The sequence below is a fragment of the Bidens hawaiensis genome, unplaced genomic scaffold, assembly GCF_021521415.1.
Source record: "Bidens hawaiensis isolate Kalapana, Puna unplaced genomic scaffold, B.hawaiensis_p1.1 tig00027104_1, whole genome shotgun sequence".
NCBI lineage: Eukaryota > Viridiplantae > Streptophyta > Magnoliopsida > Asterales > Asteraceae > Bidens > Bidens hawaiensis.
In genome coordinates, this window is record NW_027494377.1 from 170,270 (window position 1) to 185,723 (window position 15,454).

At 36.4% G+C, this 15,454-nt stretch overlaps 1 protein-coding gene across 1 annotated transcript; it reads left to right on the forward strand.

Moving 5' to 3' along the window:
* Positions 1 to 8,450: 8,450 nt before the first annotated feature.
* On the forward strand, positions 8,451 to 9,344 carry LOC143574781 (uncharacterized). Its single transcript, XM_077059320.1, has one exon. It carries the CDS (start codon positions 8,451 to 8,453, stop codon positions 9,342 to 9,344), a length of 894 nt encoding a protein of 297 aa, XP_076915435.1.
* Positions 9,345 to 15,454: the final 6,110 nt, after the last annotated feature.

The window sequence follows — 15,454 nt, forward strand, 5'->3', positions numbered from 1 at the left end:
TTTCAGTAATTTGATCACTCAAATCACTCAGATCATCTTGATCCAACTCATCTGAATCAAAGTCATCTTCAGAGACTTGAACTCCAGTTGACTTTTCCTCTTTCACTTCTTTTTTAATAACAAACTCTCCATCTTCATTCACTTCAATCTTTTTGTATAAATCAACAAATTCTTCCCTGTCTTGAAAGACATCTTTGAATTGTTGTAAGTATGCATCTCTTTTCTCTTTGTCAACTTTTGCATAAAGTTGTTGTTGAATGGAGGTGGAACTGTCTTGTATTTGTCCTGTTCTTTCACTTGATTCAGTATTCCACAAATGTTGCCAGTTGAGACCAAATTCTTAAGAAATTCAGTTTCAACTTTTAGTCTTGTGTTTTGCACCTTTTCTTCAATCAACAATTTTTTTAGACCATCAATCTCAGTGATGTATCTGGTTTGAGATCTATAAATGATCATACAATCATCTTCAAGGCTCTTAATCTTTTCATCACTTATCATCTCACTTACCTCATACTCATTTATGATACTTTACTTTCTAAAACACTCATTTTCCAGCTTGCCCACTTTTGTTTTCAATTCACTGACAAGTTCATTTAAATCAACTGTAGGAGCAGAGTGTACCTTAGATGAAGATGCAGAGTCTATGGCCATGAATGCCACATTAGCTCTTCTGATATCATCTGCTATATCTTCCTCATGGTTACTCCAGTCAAAGCTTCCCTCATGCTGAGTTGTTACAGCCACATTGCCTTGATTTCTTGGTTGATTTTGGTTTGCTGGAATGTTGTTAGTTGCAGAGTTTTGAACAGCTTGATTCTGAGTGTTGTTCATTGGATACACTTGATTCTGATGCATACCCTGCTGGTTGTTCATCTGAGGCTGATATTGGTTGTTAAAATTGGGATTGAAGTTGTTGTTTGGATGGAAGTTGTTATTTGGATGGAAGTTGTTGTTGTTGGGATTGAAACTTTGGTTATTGTTGAAGTTCTGCTGGTTGTTGTTTGTTTGCACATTCTGCCGGTATTTTTGTTGGTTTCTTGGCTGTTGGAATTGATTGACTTGAAAGTTCCTTGGCATATTGCACTCTCTTGCAAAGTGTCCAGGCTGTTGACAGTTGTAACAGATAGCCTTGGACTTGTCAAATCCTATTCTCTCATTTGGACCAGAAACTAGTGATCTATCAGTTCTATTGTACAGTCTCTTGCTTCTCAAAGCCAACATTGCAGCTTGCCATTTGAGATCCATGTCTTCAAGGTCATCAGCATCTATTTGTTCCAAATCATCCTGGACTACACTTGTGTGAATCAAGTTTTTGGCCACAAATGCATTGTAAGACTCAGTGAACACAGACAGCAATGCTTGTGTTTCATTGTTTTGAACATGTCCTGTTCCAGGGTTAGGAACATTTCCATTAGACACAGAGACTGAGTCAGAATCATCAATTAATTGCACATTGAACCTCTGTTGATTTCCTTGAGTACTTGTACTACCCCCAATGAAAGACTTTGGAGTCATAACATTATGTTCAGCAGGTTCTTCTATGATGGAAATTTGTTGTTTGTTCTTTGTTGACAGGTTTCCCATAGGTGCAATTAATGCATTTGAAATACTGAAGCTTGGTCTATCTTCCTTTATCATTTCATTTTCAACCATTTCAAGTTCAGCAGCTTGAAGAAAACATACCACATCATCCAATTTCAATTCATTGAATTTGCAAGCAGTATACCATTCTTGCGGCATTGAGTTGAGCAACTTTGTATTCAAATCAAAGTCAGTCATTACATAATCAGTTGTTCTCAACTCATTCACAATACTCAGAAAACGTTCTAGTATTGATTTCAACATTTCTCCATCTTTATACTTGAACCTTTCCAACTGTTGCTTCAATCTTTGCTTCTTAATGTTCTTCAATTCAGTGTTCCCTTCATACATCTCAAGGATGGCATCATACATTTGTTTAGCAGTTGTGTGATGAGCCACCTTGGTCAGAATCTCCCAAGACAAACCTAGCTTAATCATAGCCAAGGCTTTGTCATCCACATTTCTCATCTTTTCTCTTATAGCAGCAGTTGCAGTAGCATTTGCACCTTCTTCAATAGTAGTTTGTGGACCATTCTTGATGGAGTTCCACATGTCAATGTCATTGTAGCATACAACTGCTTCAAAGAGTACCTTCCATTTGATAAAGTTTTCCTGTCCATACAATTTTGGTATCTTATTAGTAGACACCTCTTGTTCCTCATATCCAGACATTTTGAGAAATCAAAAATCAGTTTCTTAAAAAAAATTTTCAAAATAACCAGATCTGGAACCAGAGTGCTCAGATCTGATACGTCTGATGTGATGAGAACAAGATTTAGATATAAAGAATAAAACTTTAAATGAAACAATGAAGAGAAATCTTATCAAAATTGTAGATCTGGAAGAAAAATGAAGAACAGGGCAGCTGACGTCACAAATCAATCGAACAGTGCTCTGCTTACGTCATTCTTCTTCAAATCTTCAATCAGCAACAAACTTTCTAAAAATAGTAGTAACACGCTCTGATACCACTTGTCGGGTCCCAGCTTTTGATGAATGATTCGGATCGGATCTTAATCAATCATGTCATAACTCACACAAAATTAATCGTGTTGACAAGCGAGTTAATGACGGGTTACTATGTTTAGAAAGATGACCGTTTGTTAAAGGCGGAATCAATAACAAACATACGGTTGCAATGAATATTCAATGACAGAAGATACACACCGGATTCACTCAAAAGATTTCCATTTATATAATGTTAATCATACAAAAGGATAATCGATTAGGGTTTAGAAGGAATCCTAGGACAGCCGTCACACACAAAATATTCTCTCAATTAATGTGTCGGTCTTATCTGTATTATGTCCTCTCTCTTTTTCTGGTGGCGTGCCCTAATTATTGTATTTATAGGCCTGCCAACCTAAGACAGCTGTCATTCCTTCTAGAAACCCTATCCGATAGTACATATTCAAATTACATATTCAAAAATATACTAAGTGTAAAACAAGTCTTCCGGGTAGGCTTTTCATTAAACTTCAGTCTCCGAGTACGCAGTGTACTCGGCCTTCCTTCAGACTTGGTAAACATAGAAGTGTACTCGGAATCAGTTTCCGGGTAGACTTTACTTAAAGAGTATTTTACCAAGTAAAATATTCACCGAGTAGACTTCAATCTTCTTGGATTTATCAAACTTTGCTCGACAAATCCTTACGAGCAACCTTGTTCTTCTATGATCCTGTTCGGCTCATTGTCAGTTGAACAACTTATTGATAAGGCGTACTCGGGAGTACATACCTTACTTGAGCAGAACCTTACTCGAGATAACTTAAAGATATTCTATTAACTCATCAAGTATACTCGGACCAAAATTATTAAAGAATACCTTGCCCGGTCTTCCAATTACTTGGCTTCTTGGACTTGGTGACCATACCTTACTCGGAAGAGTAAAATACTTGGTCTTGAAGAACAATCCTGCTTGACAAAGTGAACCTTGCTCGGATATGCCAAATTAATGAACCTTACTCGGGAAATCACCAAAAAGCATACCTTACCCGGATATCCACTTAAGAAGACTATTTGAAGTAAACCTTGCCCGGAAGGCAAAATCTCGTACTCGGCTAAGTAAAAGCTTACTCGAAGGTCCAAGGTGTGCCCGGATTCAATACTTAGCAGTTTCTGAGGAGGTTGAGAAGATTCCAATCTTCCATATTCTTCGTTTAGGTCAAATCTCCTCATTTGGGTCAAATTCTTGACCCAACAATTAAAGATATAAATATTTTGACTATATTGACATAAATATGTTCATATTTTTAATCCTTATAATTTAGTAATTAGTTATTTGATTAAAGGATTGATTGATATGTTTTGCTTATCATGCTGCATTACATCGGCGGCTTTAAGGGTGTGTGATGTAGGCGTCCGGTTGAGGCATGTTTTTCTTTGGGGCACAAAATTTGATTATATATATATATATATATATATATATATATATATATATATAAAACCCTTTGCAAATTGAGAACTTTGAGAACCATTTTGGACCACTAAAAACACTTTTAAAAAAATATTTAAAAAAATCATGAAACAAAAAATAATAAAAATTTTAGAAAAGTAAAATAACCAAAATTCTTATATTTCATTCCGGTTTCATTAAAAAAAATAAAAAAAACGTCGTATTATACACATATGTATAATTTTATATAATCCTTAGTTACGTAATATACACATATGTACAGTATCATTTATCTTAAATTATACACATGTGTACAAAAAAAACATGTAAATATACATATATGTATATATTATACATATGTGTATATAATTTAGCTAAACCGAGTTTTTTTTATGAAACCGGGATGATAAAATAAGAATTTTGGTTTTTTTACTTTTTTCATTTTTGCGTTTTTTTATGTTTTATGATTTTTTTTTATTTTTGAGTTTTTTGTGGTCCAAAATGGTTCTCATAGTTCTCAATTTCAAAAAAGTTCTCTCATGATCCTGATCATATATATATATATATATATATATATATATATATATATATATATACCCGACCGTTTATAGCCCCACTATTTTTATAACACTCTAACACCTTTTAGACCCATTTTTTTTAGATTACTCAAAGACTTATAAGCAATTAAAAGTGAAAAAGACCCATTAGTTTTAATTAATGAATAAAAGTTAAATAAATAAACGAATAGGCGAGATAACAACAAAGTCGACTTTGAACACCAGTAGTCACGTTAACATCTACATAAACGAGTTTCTCGAAACTGTAGTTATTGAAATCTTGTTTACGATCCACAAAGCCCCAAGAATGGCTTAGCGGGTTGGCGATGATAACTACCGAGGACGGTATGTTAGAGAGCATAAACTGTGAAGAGTTGATTCACCAATTTGCGATCAAGACTGATACGAGAGCTTCATAAATCATCGTTTTGCTATTAGCATATTCAGTATGTCATAAATTCATTCTAATACTATGATTTTGTTAATTGTTATGTTTATTGTCATAAATTTAATCAATGTATAAAAATATGTGTTTACATTATTTTGTACGTTAAGGCTTGAAGACATATTTTTTTCAGCCCAACCAAAACATGTTAATTTTTAGTGCCGATCCTGTGCATTATCATTAACCAATACTGTCAAAAATAATAATACTTGTTAGCCTTTTCTCTTTTATATAATTTCATCTTTAAGTCTGTATTTTTTCATCTCAATTTGTATTATATTTTGGAGTAGTTTTTTTTTTTTTTTTAATATTCCGTTTGTCCATATCTTTAAAGCATGTAGTAGTAAATACGATAATCATATACAGGTGATCGGTACAGGATAATAGACACTATTCATCACATATTCATCTTTAGGATAATAGACACTATTCATCACATATTCATCTTTTTACTATAATTAGAATAAATATAATTGACATTCTTATCTTGGTTTACTCGATAATCGACATATCTATAATCTATAATTTATATAAACGAAACTTTTAAAAGTTTTCTGGTTGCTCCCTACATTCTCTAAAGCCACCAGATTATATTATTTGTAAATGGATGCTTTTCATGCATTTGACCCGAATTCACGGATATGCGTCTTACCAAACCCAGATATTTCTTAAATGGGTTATAACATCTAAATTAAAAATTAATCTCATTAAATTATTGATGTGAAAATCCAATTAGTGATATACTAATAATTATTATATGATTTTTTAAAAAGATATTATTTATAATTAAGAAACAATTTTATATTAAAAAAAAATAAACGGTTCTTGGGTTTCACCAAACCCAGATAACTTTTAAACCAAATTATAACATCTTAGTTATTTGTGAAATTCATTTTTCATCAAACTCTAAGTATATTATCAATTATTTACAATAAATAAAATTAAACTCCAAAAAAATATATAAATATTAAAAATAAATAATGTAAAACGGCACGAGGGATAAAACTAGTATAACTATATAAGAGTGTTCGAGTTAAAAATATTTTCTAAAATAGGTAAGTAATGTAGAATTTTAGATCACTGATCAAGCTTAACCAATAGCTTATAGATTATATATATGGATTGCCATGTGGCATTCAATTATGCAAATTTTGGTATGAGATACAAGGTTACCTAAAATTGTTCACTTTTGGTATTCATCATTTTCTTAACCGTTACCTTTGTATACAAATTAAAAAAGAGTTACACCATTACAAAAATATTTTGATTTTTAGTTTGACTATAATATTTGAAGAAACACAAGTACTGAATGACATGTCGAAGGGTGGTTACGAAAAGACCCATCATCTTTCCTTCTCGTAACGAGCTCACGGTGCTCTATTTTACAGGTTGAATCGATACACACTCATGGAGATCAAATATAACCATAACCTTCGGGCGAGACTATGGCCTTAACCTACTTAGGTTGAACCCGAGTTTCTTCTGTATTATACAATGAAAAGCATTCTTTTGAATGTTTGAAATGGGTGTGATTTTTTTTAAATGATGTTTTATTTTAAATTATGTTTTAGTTATTATAACATGATATTTTATTTCTAATTAAAATGTTTTCTTTCTGACACGTTTATTCCCACCTCTTATGGTATTTGCCATTTGGTGCTTCGTGATAACTTCTTACCCAAACGAGATAGTGTGTTGGCTGATGTTACCCTCCGAGTTAATGTTTTAATCCCAAATGACACTAGTATCCAAAACCCAACCATCACCCTCTCAAGTCTCAAGTACCTGAGGGATGCAACCATCACCCACTCAAACGAAACCGACCACCTCAAAACGAAAGCACAAAAAAATAAAACGAACTAAAAGAACCTCTTTTTGCATATAAGTGATGGTGATGTTATGGAGGAGACCCATGAACAACTTAGTGCCACTCAGGGAAGTATGTTTACGATGGTAGAGCTTCGTAATCACTAATCAACTTCGGCATTCGTCAAAGTGGCAACTTATACTTGTTGGGAATTTCGGTTCAAGGCCGTTATTTGGCGTGCAATGTTAAGTAACGAGATTTAAGGAGTGGATAATTATAAACAATTAAATGTGCCTAGATTTAATTGTTAGTATAATTATTATGTCCTATTATTTAGCAATTTTGGTTGTAGTCTAAACGTGATAGGTTAGATAATAAATACTCATGCTTAGGGGTTTAGAGATTGTAATTGGGTAATTGAGTTTTGTGAAGTTTCTCAATAATATAACATACGTGTTTGGGTGCTTAACCAAATTAACGTGTATGGGTTTTGAGTTTGTGTTCTATACCTGGTACCAATTCCGTTAATTGGTATCAGAGCGTTGTTAATCGACGACCTGGTAACCGACGTGAAGGTCGGACCTGTGCAATTAAAAGTCAGAGTCTCCTGTGACGTGAGGGAACTCCCACCGGCCTTCAAGACACCATCCGTGTTCTTCATCAGAGCCGCTGCAATCGAAAAACTGTGACGTGAGGTATTCCGGCGAAGCTTGTGGCGTTCGTTAAGACCTGCTGATTTCCTGTGACGTGAGGAAATTTTGGTTGGCATTCGGTAGTGAGGATTTTGGTTGATTTTTCTTGTTAAGGTATTCGTTTGGCGTTTCGTTCAAGACCTACGAAGTATAATCGGTCGAACGGTTAAATAATTTTTCCATCGACGACTTGGATTTGTTGAGGTATTTTGTAAAGTAGCACAATTATCAAGGTGGAGCACCTTTTCACGTGACTACTTTGACCAGTGGGTATATTGTAAATTGGTGCTACTGTGAAATAATTGACAGAATTATTTTTTGTCAATTTTATTTAACTTGGTGAAAGGGCACAGTAGTTAAAAGAGTCACGTGATTAATTGGTTCCAATATTGTATTGGTTTCACTTTATTGATTTTTTATCAATAAATCTAATCATACAAATATTTTGAGTCAGTGATAAGTACGGCTCAAAAGCATATTGTGATTTCAAGTTTATTGAAAGAGAATCAGCTGTGTTTCTTTGAAACCGAAAGGCGTGTTCAGATCAGATTTGGAACCGGGTTTAATCGTGTAGGTTGGAAAAATTGAACCAGTTACACCTAAGGATTTTTCAAAAACTTATAGTCGTAGAACCAAGATGGGAGACGCGAACCAAGCGAAAAAGGAGACGATCTCCGGGTCGTTTCAGTGTCCGCGTTTGATGAAAACAAACTACACGATTTGGAGTATGCATATGGAGGTTATTTTTGGGATTCATGGAGTTTGGGATGTGATTGACCCGGGCTCTAATGACGCGAAGCAAAATAACATCGCGAAGGCGCTTCTGTTCCAGTCGATTCCCGAGGAACAAATACTTCAAATCGGTAATTTTAAATTGGCAAAAGAGATGTGGGATGCCATAAAGTCAAGAAATATGGGCGCGTAACGTGTGAAGGATGCTAGACTTCATACTTTAATACGTGAATTTGACGATATGATGATGAAAGAAACTGAAACCATTGATGAGTATGCCTCGAGAATGACTACGATTTCTTCTAAAGCAGCCACACTTGGACAACCGTATGAAGAAAGGAAGCTAGTCCAGAAATTCTTCACAAGCCTGCCGAGCCGGTTTATCCAAGTTGTAGCATTCCTCGAGCAAGTGTTAGACCTTAAAACAGTCGGTTTTGAGGATGTTGTCGGGAGGTTAAAGACTTATGAGGAGCGTATCAAAGGACACGTGTTGCGTTCTGAAGAATGTAAACTTTTGTTTAATAAATCTGAATCCTCTTCAAGTTCGAAGCAGTTTTCACGCAAATCGAGTAGGGGGCGCGGGAAAGATTCGAACCGAGGACGTGGTAATGGACGTGGAGGTGGACGTGGGAGTCAAAACCGTGGTTCACAAGGAGGGTCCAACGAAGGGGATAAACAAAAGGGTAAAAAAAATTACTCGGAAGTCCAATGCTTTCGTTGTGATGAATTTGGTCACTTCGTTTCGAGGTGTCCGTTACGAAGGAAAGAAAGACAAGCACATTTGGCCGAAGCAAAAGAAAAAGACCCGTCCCTCTATATGGTGCAGTGTGTTCAAGAAAAAGTGTACTTGAATGAACAGAATGTTATACCAAAAGATTACGAGGGTGGTTCCAACGAACAAGACTTGTGGTATTTGGATAACGGTGAGAGCAACCATATGACGGGTAATTTATCTTTTTTATCTGAGTTAAATAAGCATGTTGGTGGCAAAGTTAAATTCGGAGATGGGTCTTATGTTGATATTAGCGGGAAAGGGTCGATATTGCTAGTCGGTAAAACGAGGGAGCAACAATTATTGACCGACATTTATTATATTCCTAGTTTACAAAGTAATATTATTAGTCTTGGCAAGTAGCGGAAAGTGGTTGTGATATTCGTATGAAAGACGATTACTTGTTGATGTATGATGATCAAGAAAAATTGTTGATGCGGGTTACTCGGTCCAAGAATCGTCTTTATACGATTAAATTAAAGACGGGGAAACCCTTGTGTTTACAAGCCCGGATTGATAACGAGAATTGGCTTTGGCACGCGAAACTAGGACACCTAAATTTCGAGTCTATGAAACAAATGGTGAAAAATAATATGGTCATTGGAATGCCAAAAGTTGATCAGGAAAATCAAATTTGTGACTCGTGCTTAGTCGGGAAGCAAACGAGGAAACCGTTTATGAAGTCGGCGACTTTTAGAGCAACCAAAGCGTTGGAACTAATCCATGGAGATTTATGCGGGCCCATTACTCCTAGTACCATAGCCGGAAATAGGTACGTATTCGTCTTGATTGATGATTTTTCTCGTTTCATGTGGACTTTTCTGTTGAAGGAAAAAAGTGAAGCGTTCGATACCTTCAAGCGATTTAAAGTCATGGTGGAAGCGGAAAATAGTGAGAAAATCAAGACCCGTTTCGAACTGATCGAGGGAGAAAATTTACTTATCGTGATTTCAATCGGTTCTCTGAAAACGAGGGGCCTCAACAAAACGGTGCTGTTAAAAGGCGGAACCGCACGATATTGGATATGACTTGGAGCATATTAAAAGCAAGACAAGTTCCGAATTATATGTGGGGTGAAGCGGTGAGGCATTTGACCGACTTGATTAATAAAATTCCAACTCGAGCGTTAAAAGACAAAACACCGTATGAGATGTTAAAATGAAAGAAACCAGATCTTAAATTTCTTAAAGTTTTTGGATGTGTTGCGTATTCAAAAATAGTTGCGGGAAATATTAAGAAGTTAGACGATCGTTCGACTCGTTTAGTTTATCTCGGAAGCGAGAAAGGTTCGGCGGCATATCGTTTATATAATCCATCGACTAGAAAAATTGTTGTGAGTCGAGCGGGTGACGCGGTGTTTGATGAAAAGCAAAGTTGGAATTGGGGTAAATGTCACACCCCGACTTAGGGCCTAGGTGTGTGACCACAAGTTGGTACCTATTTTGTAAATATATCAGAGTTTATGGGTTAATTTTAGCGGAAGACTTTAAGTTGAATATAATATTAATTACATTGAAAATCTACTTGGGAATTAAATACCCGAGTATTAGTTTACAAAATATAGGTTTCATATTACAAGGATTTGTTTATCAAAAACGGATTGGGCTTAACAGTTATGTTTGGATCCATACACATGCGTATTCGGTATGAGTTGATTTTATTTTCTACTTTGTATATTAACGTTTTAGAGATTACTCGATCTCATGTAGATATTGATTGACTCATTAAGACAAACACCCGTTTGTCTCATTGAGTATAAATATGTTTTGACTGATTGATTGGGCTTAACAGTTATGTTTGGATCCATACACATGCGTATTCGGTATGAGTTGATTTTATTTTCTACTTTGTATATTAACGTTTTAGAGATTACTCGATCTCATGTAGATATTGATTGACTCATTAAGACAAACACCCGTTTGTCTCATTGAGTATAAATATGTTTTGACTGATTGAAAAGGTTAACGTATTCACCTGTACCGTCGGTGTTGAAAAAACTTGACTGATTGATTGATTGATTGATTGTGAATGATATTAACCTATACATAAATAGGTTTGTATGAATGTTTTGAATGATGTTAAGCTATGATTGTAAGCTTAACCTTGAAATCGTTTATCTTTGATTGTGAATGAAAACACTTGTTTTATGTGACATTTGATATAGCATGCTTTGGCCTAATAGGTTCTAAAACGTTGATAAGTTTCTCCAGGTAAGTAAACGGGTTCCTCGGTTGATTGGGATTTATACGAATTACTTTTCCTTAGGCAAGAAACTTACTACTAGTAATATCCCCCTTCCAGTTACTACATGCCCGTCAAAATATATCTTTTGTTTAACATTACTTAATCATAAAGTAACGTTTTATGCAAACTTGATTGTGAATGATTTGTAAAATACGATCAAGGTTAAAGGCCATAGCCTCGATTGATAGTCTAAGTTATAATTCAAATAACTTAAACGTAACCCCTACCTTAACGCGGATACTTAGATTGATAATAAGAAAGAGGAAGGGTCTTGATTTAGTCGTTTATATGATCGCTACTTGATTATAACCTCGTTTCTTGCACGAACTTCGAGAAAATGGCACGTCGACTTGTTACGGCAATGGGGCACGCCTTTCGAGGTTGAGTGTGTGTAAATGGAGGTGTGTTTGGGATGAATGGAGCTCATGCCCGTCACCCCCTTTTATAGTCGATTTCAGGACCCCATCGCGGTACGCGATGGGTTCCTTGGGACCCGTCGCGTACCGCGGCGCCGCAATTTTACGCCGCCTTATGCGGTGGTGACACATGGCCTGTCACAACGTGCCACGTGTTGACACGTGGTTGGACACGTGTCCACTGACCTAGCAAGTCCATCGCGCTACGCGATGGGTTGATTATTACCCCTTCGCGTACCGCGATGAGATAAGATATTCAGAATTTGCAATTTGGTCCCTATACTTATAAAATTTAGTATTTTTAAGCTAAAACTTATAGGGTTTGAGATGCGGTGTTACATCCTCCCCATCTTTTGAATAATCTCGTCCTCGAGATTTATTGGAATAGATAGGGATATTTTCTTCATTTCAGACTCGAGTTCCCACGTATACTCAGGTCCTCATATTGAATCCCATTTGACTTTCACTTTCTTGAGTCGTTTGTGCTTGAGAAACTTAATCATGCTATCTTCTATTTGAATCGGCTTTTCTACAAACTTAAGTTTCTCGTTTACTTTAACATCTTTTAATGGCATTGCAAGAGTTTCGTCAGCTAAACACTTGCGAAGATTGGATACATGAAATACGTCATGAATGCTATTCATTTCATCGGGTAATTCTAGTCGGTAAGCAACTGGTCCAATTCTTTCGAGTATCTTGAATGGTCCGACGAATCGTGGACTCAATTTTCCTTTCTTTCCAAATCGTACTACACATTTCCAAGGCGATACTTTCAATAACACTTTGTCGCCTTCTTTGAATTCCAATGGCTTGCGGCGAACATCCGCATAGCTTTTCTGTCTATCCCTTGCTGCTTTTAATCATTCACGGATTTGTATAACTTGGTCAGTAGTTCTTTGAACAATTTCGGGTCCTGACAACTGACCATCACCTGTTTCAGACCAACATACAGGTGTTCTACATTTACGCCCATACAAAGCTTCAAATGGTGGCATTTGGATACTCGTATGATAACTGTTGTCGTACGAGAATTCCATTAGAGCAAGATGGGTATCCCAACTTCCTCCTAAATCAATAACACAGGCACGGAGCATGTCTTCTAAGGTTTGAATTGTACGTTCACTTTGGCTATCAGTTTGGGGATGGTAAGCAGTACTTAAGTTTAGTCGAGTCCCCATGGCCTTTTGAAAACTTGACCAAAATTTTGAAGTAAAACGGCTATCTCTATCGGAAATGATGGATAACGGCACACCATGTAAGGATACTATGTTTTCGACGTATAAGTGTGCTAACTTATCCATGCTGAATGTTTCTTGAATTGGAATGAAGTGGGCAGACCTGGTAAGTCTGTCTACAATAACCCAGATTGCATCATTTTGGCGAGAAGTTTTAGGTAACTTCATGATAAAATCCATAGTTATCATATCCCATTTCCAGATTGGTATTTCAGGTTGTTGTAGCAATCCTAACGGTTTTTGATGTTCGGCTTTTACTTTAGAACATGTCAGGCATTTGGCTACATGTAGAGCAATGTCTTTCTTCATACCTATCTACCAATAATCATTCCTTATATTGTGATACATCTTGTCACTTCCCGAATGCATCATGTACTTTGATTTGTGTGCTTCTTCAAGAATCTTGTTTCTCAGATTTCCGACCATTGGTACCCAAATTCTTGTACCAAGTCTAAGGATTTCGTCAGATCCTTTGGTCAATTGGTCAATTGTACCGTTTTCTTTTTCAGCTTTATTGTTTCCTTCTCTTAGTGCTAACTTCTGAGCTTCCTTTATCTGATTTGCTAAATAAATTTTGAGTTCCAATCTAAGAGCTCGGACTCTCTTTGGCTTCTCATGTTCTTTTCTACTTAAAGTGTCAGCTACAACGTTGGCCTTTCCTTCATGATATACGATCTCACAGTCATAGTCATTAAGCGTTTCCATCCAACGTCTTTGTCTCATGTTCAACTCTTTTTGATCAAATATATGCTTCAAACTTTTGTGATCAGTATATATTGTGAATTTTACACCATATAAATAGTGTCGCCATAATTTCAACGCGAAAATTATTGTGCCTAATTCAAGGTCATGTGTGATGTAATTCTTTTCATGAACTTTCAATTGTCTCGAAGCATATGCAATAACTTTCTTTTCTTGCATCAAAACACATCTCATTCCCGTGTGCGAAGCATCACAGTAAATGGTAAAGTTCTCTAATCCTTATGGCAAAGCCATGATATGTGCATTTGTTAACTTTCGTTTGAGTGTTTCAAGTGCTTCTTCTTTCTTTGGTCCCCATTCAAACTTAATTGCTTTCTTGTAAGTGATGTTAATGGAACAGCTATTCGGGAAAAATCTTGAATGAATCTTCGGTAATAACCGGCTAAGCCTAGAAAGCTTCGGACTTGGGTCGGTGTCTTTGGTTTTTCCCACTTTGTAATGGCTTCAATTTTTGCTGGGTCTTCTTGAATCCCTTTCTCATTTATAACATCAATCAATCATATATCATGCCCAGTAAAATCCCACCGACAGCAAAGCTATAAGTAGGGTCTGGGGAGGGTGGGATGTAGGCACACCGTACCTCTATCCAAAGGAATAAAGATGTGGCTTCCAGAGAGACCCTCGGCTCTAAGTACATGTGTATGAAGCAAAATAAAGGAAATCAAAGTTTAACAGTTATATAAAAACTACTACTAATTATAATAATATTAATAATAAGATCACAGTTTAACAACTATATAAAAGCTAATAATAATTATAATAATAATAATAATATATGTAAGGGAAATACCATTATGGTATGTGACCTAAATAAGTTAAGTCTAAGCCCTAAGGTATTCAATTCTCTCTAAAAATCCTTAACTTTAATTCTACTTCTCCACGAATTCCTATCCTCAACCATGTCCTCGGAGAGGTTTAGGTCTATCAAATCATGCCTAATCCTCTCATCCCAAGTCAATTTCGGTCGTCCTCTACCCCTCATCCCCTCTATAGTAATGTTTTCTACGGATCTAACAGGATTCGTCGTCTGTCTTCTCTTTACATGTCCAAACCATCTCAATCTCCACTCTCTTATCTTGTCTGCTATGTTCGCCACCCCTAATCTCTCGCGAAACACACCGTTTCTTATTCGGTCTAGCCTTGTGTGCCCACACATCCAACGTAGCATTCTCATTTCTGCTACCTCCATCTTCCGCACTTGTGCCTTCTTGATGGCCCAACAATCTGTTCCATATAGCATTGCAGGTCTAACTGCCACCCTATAGAATTTTCCCTTTAGTTTAGTCGGGAAACTCTTGTCGCACAATATACCTGTGGCTGCTTTCCATCTACACCATCCTACCTGAACTCGGTGGGTCACATCACTGTCTAATTCCCCATCGCTCTGTACAAATGATCCTAAATACTTGAACTTCGTTACCTTCGGGACCACCTGCCCTTCAATTGTGATCTGTGCGTCTTCATTGTCGTTTATCCCACCAAAATCACAGTGGAGGTACTCCGTCTTAGATCGGCTAATCTTTAAACCTTTTGTCTCTAAGGTTGTTCGCCACTCCTCAAGCCTCATGTTTAGATCTTGTTTTTTCTCAGCAAGTAACACAATATCGTCTGCGAACATCATGCACCACGGGAGAGTCCCCTGAATCGACTTTGACAACTCATCCAAGACTACTGCAAAAAGAAAACAGGCTCAACGCTGACCCCTGGTGAAGACCTACCTCTACAGGAAAGAAATCAGTATCCCCCACTGGCGCACGGACACTTGTTTCACTCCTGGTATACATATCCATAATTATCTCTATGTATTTCCTGGGCA